Source organism: Podarcis raffonei, chromosome 17 (assembly GCF_027172205.1).
Source record: "Podarcis raffonei isolate rPodRaf1 chromosome 17, rPodRaf1.pri, whole genome shotgun sequence".
In the NCBI taxonomy this organism is placed as follows: domain Eukaryota; kingdom Metazoa; phylum Chordata; class Lepidosauria; order Squamata; family Lacertidae; genus Podarcis; species Podarcis raffonei.
In genome coordinates this window covers 39631029-39641754 of record NC_070618.1, presented here as the reverse complement: position 1 = coordinate 39641754, position 10726 = coordinate 39631029, and the positions used below count along the sequence as shown (strand labels likewise).

The 10726-nt window shown below is 45.5% G+C and overlaps 1 protein-coding gene across 1 annotated transcript in view; it reads right to left on the bottom strand.

Moving 5' to 3' along the window:
* Positions 1-361: 361 nt before the first annotated feature.
* The window catches only part of SMC1A (structural maintenance of chromosomes 1A), a 29973-nt gene continuing 19608 nt past the window's right edge, over positions 362-10726 (bottom strand). Inside the window, exons 15-25 of the mRNA XM_053370975.1 lie at positions 8355-8461; positions 8095-8236; positions 7816-7961; positions 7288-7441; positions 7086-7196; positions 5781-5928; positions 5515-5669; positions 3749-3900; positions 3474-3543; positions 3239-3349; positions 362-946 (exon numbers count right to left, since the gene is read on the bottom strand). Coding sequence (XP_053226950.1) covers positions 863-946; positions 3239-3349; positions 3474-3543; positions 3749-3900; positions 5515-5669; positions 5781-5928; positions 7086-7196; positions 7288-7441; positions 7816-7961; positions 8095-8236; positions 8355-8461 — 1380 coding nt within the window. The 3' untranslated portion in view covers positions 362-862. The remainder of the gene's footprint in view (positions 947-3238; positions 3350-3473; positions 3544-3748; positions 3901-5514; positions 5670-5780; positions 5929-7085; positions 7197-7287; positions 7442-7815; positions 7962-8094; positions 8237-8354; positions 8462-10726) is intronic.

Sequence of the window (10726 nt, the reverse complement as noted above, 5' to 3'; positions counted from 1 at the left end):
ATTATAACAGTTTGACTGCCCCTTGCAAAATTACAATGCAATTCAGTTGCTAGCAAACAACAAATTGGTATCAGATATGTCTTTGCCTTGGAAAAAACCAAACACCCTCCCCTGAACTGTATGCATAAGGACCCTGTTAGTAAATTGCGTCCATCCCTGAAATATTTGTCAGCACTCATGCAAGATCCAGGATTTATGGGGTGGGGATGTGTGTGTAGAATAATGTTCAAGAGGCTTGGTGACACTGGCCCAACCTTGGCACACCTTGATAGAAGGAATTAATGTGCATTCTCCCACCACCATCCCAACCTGACCAACCTTCCCCTCCCACATGATCTGCTACAAGAATACTACTAGAGGATGGAAGTAACATATTTTAATTTCAATCACACACAAACACATATACACATGATATCAGGCTAGAAAAAAGCAAGATCTGAAGCCACACCTTAACAGGTGAGAGCTTGGCACAGGAGGAATCCTCCTGAACCCACCATGATTTTGGTCCTATAAAGAGTTTTAAAAGCAAATTAAGGTACAAGGGAGGAACAACATTCCTCCTTTTTTCTTCCCATCCCCAGCAATAAGAGATGCTGGCTTCTTATTTTAAAAACAGGGTGTTGTTGCTCTACAGCTACAGTTGGAGGAACAATCTGCTATTAAGCACACAAAAATGCTATCCTACAGTCATCAGTAATACCCCAGTCCCTCAACACTTCCCCTTCCCAAACCCGCTAAACATTCTGTGGGATAAATAAAGGGCAGACAACAGTTAAGGCCTTTGGAGGGCAGAAAGGGGAGCAACGGAGGAAGGTTTTGAAAAAAACAGTGAGCCTTGGTGTCCAGCTTCTTTCTTCTGCTTTTACTGCTCATTAGGGTTTGGATTGGCATCCGGATACTTGGTGAGGTCAAAGGTCAGGACTTTGCTGATGACACAGTCTCCTTGCTGTGAGAGGAAAGGGAAAGTCATGTGACAGCTGCTCCTTTACTCTCATAGATCACCCCAACAGAGCAGCCCTCCTGAGGGCAAACAGGCTCCCATGAGTCACTCTTGTCCTTGGACAAGGAGGGAGCAAGATTTTTAGGAGAAGGGGAGTGGGGAAACCAACTGTACGGCAGGTTATCTTAGTCTTCTAATCCCACCCTTCTTTCTTTTCAGAGGAGTATCTAGCGGTTGGTGAAACCATCCCCTGCTGGGGGCACAGGCCCAGACGGACCCCCTGCAAAAACCACCTATCAGACTATGAAGCATATGATTTTATGTGTGCAGCAATGTGCTGCTGCTATCATGGCAAAATCAAACACGGGAGAAGCTTTCTGCCCGTCTCACTGCAGCACAAAGGTGTGTGAATTCTTCCACCCTTCCTCCTTGCCTCGTCCTCACTCTGGAAGCTTTGAGTATTTGGGTAGTGTAAAATGTAGTAATTTCTAATGTGACTATTGCAGTAAAGTGATTTTTATTGGAACGGCATCCCCACCCCAATACAGCCCCCTTGCCAAGGGTGCAAGGGATCCTAGGTACGCCCCTGTTTCTTTTTAAACTTTGTAATATTTCCAAACATCCATTTGGTTATTACCCCCTCCATTTTTTGGTCATCTCTCTTCTGAAACAAAAAACTAAGGCAGATATGAGGTAATAAAAAAACAGCACCTCCGAGCACGTAAAAAGAGCGACCTTTCACTCGTCACTGAGCAACTGCAACCTGACTGTCCCCACAGACTTATGTCTGAAGTCTTCCCTCAAGGGCTTCAATGCAGACTAGCACCCCCAGGCCCTGAAAGGAGGCGCCTGCCAGAGAATTTCCCCAAAAAGTGTTTGCCTCCTAAGCTGCTGCCTTTAATGGTGCCCCAAACACCCCCTTCTCTGGGCTAGAGCTGGGCGATTTTTCAACTCATTGTCTGAAACTGATACTACGTTCAGATTGCAATACCGGTTTCAGAGTTTTTGAGTTGGCAACACATCGCAGTCCCCCAGCCACTGCCAGAACAGTCCGCCTGTCTCTGCTGTGCTGGCAGCGGTGGTCAGGAGTAAGAGAGCGACCGCTTGCTCGTGTGGAGGCAAACATGCAGATGGACTTACTCAGCTGGGAGGCAGGAAGCTTTCTGCTCCAACCTGAGCAGTTTAAAGGAGCCCCTGAGACCCTCCAGCTTGCATGAGCCAGAGCACTACTGGGCCTTGCTCAGCTGGGGGGTGAGAGCCTTCCCACCTCCCAGCTGAGCAGTTTAAGGAAGCCCCTGTGACCCTACCCTCCAGCTTGCGTGGAGCCAGAGTGGTACATTAAGGGGCTTGCTCAGCTGAAAGCCTGGGTGATGTGTCTGACTGCTTCTTCCTCCCCTAAGGTGGGGAGGAAGAAGCGACCAGATATATTTCAGACATTGTGATATACAGTCGTACCTCAGTAGCTGAACGCCTTGCAAGTCAAAGGTTTTGGCTCCCAAACGCCGCAAACCCAGAAGTGAATGTTCCGGTTTGCGAACGTTCTCCGGAACCCGAACATCCAATGCAGGTTCTGTGGGTTCCAATTGGCTGCAGGAAGCTGCACCTTGGTTTCCAAATGTTTTGGAAGTCAAATGGACTTCCGGAATGGATTCTGTTCCAACTTCCAAGGTACAACTGTATCAGTATACCGCAGAATTTAAAAAGGTAAAGGTAAAGGGACCCCTGACCATTAGGTCCAGTCATGGACAACTCTGGGGTTGCAGCGCTCATCTCGCTTTATTGGCTGAGGGAGCCGGCGTACAACTTCTGGGTTATGTGGCCAGCATGACTAAGCCGCTTCTGGTGAAACAGAGCAGTGCATGGAAATGCCATTTATCTTCCCGCTGGAGAGGTACCTATTTATCTACTTGCACTCTGACATACTTTCGAACTGCTAGGTTGGCAGGAGCTGGGACCGAGCAACGGGAGCTCACCACGTCGCGGGGATTCAAATCACCAACCTTCTGATCGGCAAGCCCTAGCCTCTGTGGTTTAACCCACAGCGCCACCTACAACCCTACCGCAGAATTTAGCTGCTGATATATCCCAATCTGAAATCCATACATCGCCCAACCCTATTTCACCTTCCTTCATGGCAAGGTCACCTCATTTTGAGGCCTTCATATCTCTAGATTGTACAAGGTTTAAAAAGGAATGGATGTCAGAGGGGGGTACAAACACATTACTGTCATTAATACAGGCAGGCAGTGGACAGGTGTCAGCAGCACTGAAATATAATTCTCTGCTCCACTTCCGTACCTCAGGGTAGACACCAATGAGACTCTCGGCCTTGGTGTAGAATTCCTCCTTCAAGGAAATAACAATGGCCTGGAAGTTGCACGTAGATTGCTCCTTGATGTAATTGGCCACCTGTGGGGACGTCAGAGGGAGAAGGGTGAAAAGGAGAACTGATCAGCCCAACCCTCCCTTTGCTTTTCTTCAAATCTGATCCAGTAATGTCCAGCTGCCCCATCTGATTTAGCCTCCTACCAACCTTCCCAATGTTGGTGTTGTCCAAAGCAGCATCGATCTCATCCAAGACAAAAAATGGAGCAGGTTTGTAGCTGTGGATAAAGAGAGAGAGCCAGCAATATGAAGCCACCTTGTACAGAGATGGACCGCTGGTCCACCAAGACCAGCAGCTCTTCAGCGTCTCTGGCAGAGGCCTTTCCTACCCATCCACTGCAGATGCTGGAGAGAACATGAGACTGTGAACCTTTGCAGTGTGCAATGTCCCTCCCCGCCCCCTTAGTAAAAGGCTGGCCTTACCTGTGGATGGCAAAAAGTAGAGCTAAGGCTGCCACTGTCTTCTCCCCACCAGACAGGTTGTCCATGGGCCGGAAGCGCTTGCCAGGGGCTACACAATTGTAGTTTATGCCATCCAAGTAAGGCTCCTCTGGGTTCTCGGGGCCTAGGAAGGCCTAGAGAAAAAGGGATGAAGGGAGACAATCAGAAATCTTCACACCAGTGGTCAATACCTCAGAACCATCTTTAATGGGGAAGGCCAGAGCTCAGGGGGTAGCGCACATGTTTTGCATTGGAAAACTCCCAGGTCAACCCCTGGCATCTCCAGGCAGGGCTGGGGAAAATTCCAGGCTTTCTGAAATCAGAGAGCCGCTGCCAGTCAGCGTTGACAGTGATGGATGGGCTAAGTGGACTGATGATCTAATGTGCTGTAAGACAGCTGCTTAGATCAATTTCACAGTATGATGAAACAGAGCGAGACCCTATGAAAATAAACTTCTGTAAGGGAAGATGGAAAGATGGGTGTATTAGGGCTTTGCTAGTCCAATACACCCAAGAGGGGTGGGTTGAGAGCTACCTCAGAGGCTTCTGGGCAACAACAGTATTGTGGAATTCAAACTAATTTGGATACTTCTAATATAACTCAGCAAGCCAAGAAACGTGGCACATTATTAAAAATAATCAAATATAGTTGCAAAAAGCCACCACTGAGGAGCTGGCTGACAACAGAGTCCATCATCTATTTAGGGGCAATGAGGGCTTTATTAGGTCCCCCACTCCTCAGAAAGCAAGCAAGCAAGCAGGCAAGCAAGCAAGCAAACAAGTGTGCTCCTGCAGCTGCTTTGACTGAGGCAGCATGCACAGTTCCCCCTGCAGCATGGAATACGCACACAGGAGCCTGACTCCACAAAGCATGGCACTAGAAGGCTCAAGCGAATGCCAGTTGGTACAATTTGTCTGATGACAATATGGGACAGCATTTCAAAGCCCAACACATGAATAAATAGCATATTTTGCATATGAATAAAAAGAACAGTAGCTAGGCTGTAATCAGTCTTCTGGGGTTTAGATTGATGTTTTAGAAGACAATTCTGTTTGCAACTAGAAAGCAAATTTGCATGAACACAATTTCTATAATCTGTTGGCAGTGAACTCTCAAAATCTGATTCCCATGGTTAATGGAATTTTGATTTCCAATTTGTAGTAAATTGGCTTCCATTTACAATAAAACAACCTTTGGTCGATCATGGGAGGAAAACACACACACTCTTTATAGGGTTCATCCAATTTTAAAGACATGGCACCCATAATAATCCCTAAAATATTTGAACATCATAGTATTTGTCTGTATGTATGGTACAATTCTGTGGAGATACATAAAAAGCACTGAATGCGGCTCTAGGTGTTGAATTTGACTTCCTGCTCTATTTAAAACTGTTTGAAAAATGAGAAAAGATAGAGCAGCAAGTTGCTAGCTCCCACGGGTCAGAAGATATGCTTGGCTGTAAGTGGGTGCTGCCTGCTGAGCTCTCTGAAGGCAGGGGAATAGCTTATTGCCTCTCCACAGAATAAATGGTGCTAAAGAGTAAATATTAGCAGGAAGGACAGTATAAAAATAAGACACTGTGCAAATTTCCTCCATTTATCCATTTCATACCGGACGCAGAATTCAGCTTTGCTTAACTCAGAATTTAGGTTCCCTGGCTTTAATGTTTGTCAAAACATGGATCACACACAAGAACCGTTTATAACATTGTTAGCTGCCCATGGTAGGCCAGGGGTGTCCTCACCTGGGCACTGCTATTTCGTGACAGGGCTTTGTAGATCTCATCGATGTTGGTGGCCACTGACTCAAAGCAGGAGTTGAAGCGGTCAAAGCGCTCCTTTTTTATCTGTTCAAATGCCTGCTTGGCTTTCTTGGCACGTTTCCGGGCAGCCTCGAATTCTACCAGAGCAAAGGAAGAAGTGTAAGCATGGGTCTTCCCAGCCCTCCGGCAGAAGCCCTCGGCCCAGGTCCCCAGCACTCTAAAGAGAGGTCAGGAGGGGGATCCAGTACCATCAGAGGTCTCCTGGAACTTGTCCCGCACACTCTCCAGCTTCTCCATTGCCTTCATATTAGGAGCAGCAATCCGCTGCAAAATGCTCTGCTGCTCATTCAGCTTCTGTTGCAGCTGGTTCATCTCCTGCTTGATCTCATCTTCAGCCTGGGAATCCTGTAGGCGGGAATGATGGGAGGCGGTTCAGGCAGCCAGAGACTCTAATAGTCATCATCCCCACCCACCCCACAAACCCAGATGCATCTGCCTTAGTGATGCACCTATGCCACTACCCTCTCTAGCCAACCGAAGTCTGGGGTGAGAATCCTCAGGACCTTTGGGGCTAATTATATGGGAGAGAAAAGCCCTTCTAGCAAACTCTCTGCCATCATCACTGGGGCACAGTCCAATCAGGATCCCTTTCCCCTGCCCATTAACTCAATCTATGGCACGGACAATTGTTATGGCATATGCAGGAGCGATCCTTGAGAGGTCAGAGTACACAATCAACTCCAGATTCCAATTTTCTTAAAGACTTCTTTAAGAACAAAAGGGTCAGGTAAAGAGAAAGTCAGGTTGCAAAGTTAAAAGATAAAAAAAACATTTTTTCCAAACAGAAGTTCCAAACTTACGTTTATGAGGCACACGGATCATCCATGGTTCAGCGGAGACAAAAGGGATGATGACATGTGGATGACAAAGAACATAGGGAAGACAGCCCCATTTTATCCCTGAAGAATCAGGGGAAGATTGACAAGTGGAGAACCCTCTATCAAGCAGAATCAGGAATGTAAAGGCCTAAAGGGGTTGGGCACTGGCTGTCACCTACGTGAACCAGCCCATTCACTCAGATGCAACTTTGAAGATGCTGCTTTGAATTCCCACATTACCAGTGCTGCCGATGTTATTTATGTGCACCTAGAATCTGGAATTCCTTCCTGAGAGCAACTCCCCAGGCTTCCTCATTAAGGGACTTGTGGAAGTACTTTAAAGTTTTTGGTTTACGTTTTTGTAGGGATCGGGGGAAGCTAACAAATAAACAATGTTCCAGCATTTTCTTACTCATTTTTAATTTATTACTGTTCATTCTGCCCTGCAGTTCTGTTATTATGCTCATTTTAAATGCAGCTTTTATTTTGGATTGAAGCCACCTCGTAGATCATTTGACAGAATGACAGGGCATAAATATTTTAAATAAGTAAAAGAATATATAAGTGACCTGAACACATGTACATTTTTGCTTTGTGGACTTGCCACTAGCCTGGGGACAAAAGGCCACCCCCCCAGCTATTCCCCAGGAAGAGCAGACCCAAGGGGAAGCTCACCTTCAGGTCCTCAGAGAGGTCACTGTAGTCAATCTCAATGAGAGCTTCTCGCGCATACATGTTGGAAGTCCTCTGTGAGCTGCTGGCTGCCTCCTCCCCCTGGGAGCCACCCTGCACCCAAATCAAAACAAAAGAGAACCATCTCACTCTCCCGCTTGGGCCTCATACCCACCCCCTGCTATATGTGGGAGACTCTGCTTACCTCCTCCTGACTTATATCATCCATGGTGCCTTTAGAGAGGGGCAGTTTGATGTCCTGCATCTTGCAGGCTTGCAGCAGATTGTGGCGATCACTGCGCTTCTGCTCCAGCTTGGTCTCAATGGCTGTCACTTCCTTCTGCAAGTGAGTCATCTCCCTGAGAGCAAAGGTCAATATTAATATTTAGTATAAATATTAAATTGAATCAAATAAAAAAAGAGAAATATAGAGACATTTTTGCCATCAACAGCTATCAACTACAACAGTTAAACAGAACCTTCCTGTCCAGAGGAAGTGGACCTCCAAGGACTAGATGCTAGGGACAAACCATTGGGGAGTTGTCCCAGAGGCTTCTGGCTGGCTGCCCCTAGGAGGAGGACGCTACTGCATTTGGTCAGATCTAGCACAGGATTCACCTCCAGCCATTTTACAAACTTCCCACCTTAGAGAAAGGGGAAAGGTTATCAAGCATCCCTCCACAGCCTTCCTTCCTACATTCCCTAGCCTCTGCCCCGAGAAGCCAAGACTCACTTGTTGGCCCCGCCCAGCTTCTTCCGAATCTCCTCCATCTCATGGTTCTTGTCGTTCACCTCAGATTTCTTGGCCAAGTGCTGGTTCTTCAGGTCCTGCAGCTGTGCCATGGTCTCATCAATGATCTTCATGTGCCGCTGTTCCTCCTTAAGTGGGGGGGAGAGAGAAACAGAGAGACTATGAGCTCGACCATAGACCCTACTGCCTTCTTCCCCACCTTCAAGACACAGGTAACTGCTGGACCAAACCCTCCTAGCCACCACCGGCCCACCCTGGCACCTTCTTGAGTTTCTCTATCTCAGCTTCATCTTTCTTGACCGTCTGCTCCCACATGTGCACTTTGTCCTGATCCTCCTTCAGCTGGTTCTTCTCAAAGTCCAGCTGGATGCCCAGACGGGTCTTCTGGTTTTCAAACTCCAACCTGCAGAGGGACAGGGGTTAAAATTGGGTCTCAGATCCAAACCCATCCATCCATTCACACGGCTTCCGCATTCTTCAACCTGGGAGACTTCATGAGGGCACAAAGTTGGGCTGGTTACCTTTTCTTGGCAATCTCGTTCTGGCGTTTCACTTTCTCCTCCTCAAACTCCCTGATGTTCCTTACCCCAATCTCCCGGCAGAACTCCTCAAATACCTCATCTTCCACCTGGCAAAGATGGGAAGAAACTAAAGTGAGAGGAGCAGGATGAGATGGAGCAGAGTAGTTTTGAGTGGGTTTTTTAACACCAAATTTCCACTTTCAGGAAACTTTTTCCTTTTTTAAAAAAAAAAGATATTTATTAAAGTTTTCAATTTTTTATGCAAACAAAAAACAAACAAAAAAATTAAAAAGACATATAGTTCATAATACGTAGTTTTCAATAACATATTTCTCTGACCTCCTCATACCTCCCCTTCTTGTATTCCATTTCAAATTATTTGTTCAGCAAATCCTTAACTTAAAGCATTACAGCTTATAATAACACCTTGTTTTCTATCCAACCATTTTTTCATATTCCTTTATACCATTACAGCTAGAAACCACTCAATTTCAATCCAGCATCATTCAACATTCCTTAATTTTACAATATTTCTGTAAGTAGTCCTTAAATTTTTTCCAATCTTCTTCTGCCGACTCTCCTCCCTGGTCACAGATTCTGCCAGTCATTTCTGCCAATCCCATACAGTCAATCAGTTTCACCTGCCATTCTTCCAGAGTGGGTAAATCTTGCGTCTTCCAATACTTTGCGATGAGTATTCTTGCTGCTGTTGTGGCATACATAAAAAACGTTCTATCCTTCTTTGACACCAATTGGCTGACCATGCCCAGGAGAAAGGCCTCTGGTTTCTTCAAGAAGGTATATTTAAATACCTTTTTCAACTCATTGTATATCATTTCCCAGAAAGCCTTAATCCTAGGGCACGTCCACCAAAGGTGAAAGAATGTACCTTCATTTTCTTTACATTTCCAACATTTGTTATCGGGCAAATGATAGATTTTTGCAAGCTTGACTGGGGTCATGTACCACCTATACATAATTTTCATAATATTCTCTCTTAAGGCATTACATGCCGTAAATTTAATCCCGGTGGTCCACAACTGTTCCCAGTCAGCAAACATAATATTATGTCCAACGTCTTGTGCCCATTTAATCATTACAGATTTAACCGTCTCATCCTGAGTATTCCATTTCAGCAGCAAGTTATACATTTTTGACAAAGTCTTAGTTTTGGATTCTAACAATTCTGTTTCCAATTTAGATTTTTCCACCTGGAAACCAACTTTCTTATCCAAATTGTAAGCCTCCATTATCTGATAATAATGAAGCCAATCTCGCACTTTATCTTTTAATTTCTCAAAACTCTGCAATTTCCGTCTGTCCCCTTCTTGCTCCAAAATTTCCCAATATTTTGGCCATTTGGCCTCCATGTTAAGTTTTTTCTGAGCCTCAGGAAACTTTTTCCACATTGATTGGAATGCCACACAGCCTCTGTGTGATGATTCTGGGGCACACAGTCAAGGCAGCCTGTGCTGGAAAGGCTGACTGGGCTCCAATACTAGCAGCCTGCCTTATCCTAGGTCAGACTATTTGTTCATATTAGCCCACTACTGCCTATTCTGGCTGGCTGTGGCTTAGAAGTGGCTCTGCAGGGTCTGAGAGCCTACACAGCATTTGATACCTGGTCCTTTTGACTGAAGAGACCAGAGATTGAACTTGGAACCTCCTGTAGGCAATGCATGTGGTCTACTACAGTTATGGCCAATCCCTACATTAGCCAACAGTGCACCCTAAAACACATCTGAACGCCACTGCCCAGTTTGTGCTATGCAAAAGATCTGTATTGGTGGGCAGGCTAGCTTTTTGTCATCCATGAATAAGGAATCCAGATAAATTTCTAAGACCCAGAGTTTTTTTTTACTAGGCATACCTGTGTTCCACTTTCTGAGTTCCTGGAACACAGCTTCAAAGCCACCAGAACAGAAGATGAATGTCAAGACCAGGTCACCTACCTCACTCTTTTCCCAACACCTGCCATTGCTGTAGCCTTCTGATAACCCCCCTTTCTCAGACTATTCTGTCCTGCCCCTTTCAGGCTAGTTCCCATTCTGGAACCTCCCTTTCAGCTAGCTCAGCCTAGCATAGGAGTAGGAGTAGTACGACTCATGCAACACGTTGGCAACTAATATACACACAATCATTACCAAAGTAATTATACATTCTATATCAATCTTCTAAGAAAAATACAAAACCTTGTGCAAAGTCACAGATACTTGCGAACTACCCAATCTAAGATGAACTTATAATGTTTGATTTCAATGGATTTTTCAAAGGCTTAACTCAGTCTTTTGTTGATACGTATATTGATATTCAATTTCATAGAGAATACTATTTCTTGGCTTAAGCTTAAGAGACTGATTTGGGAGTGTTAA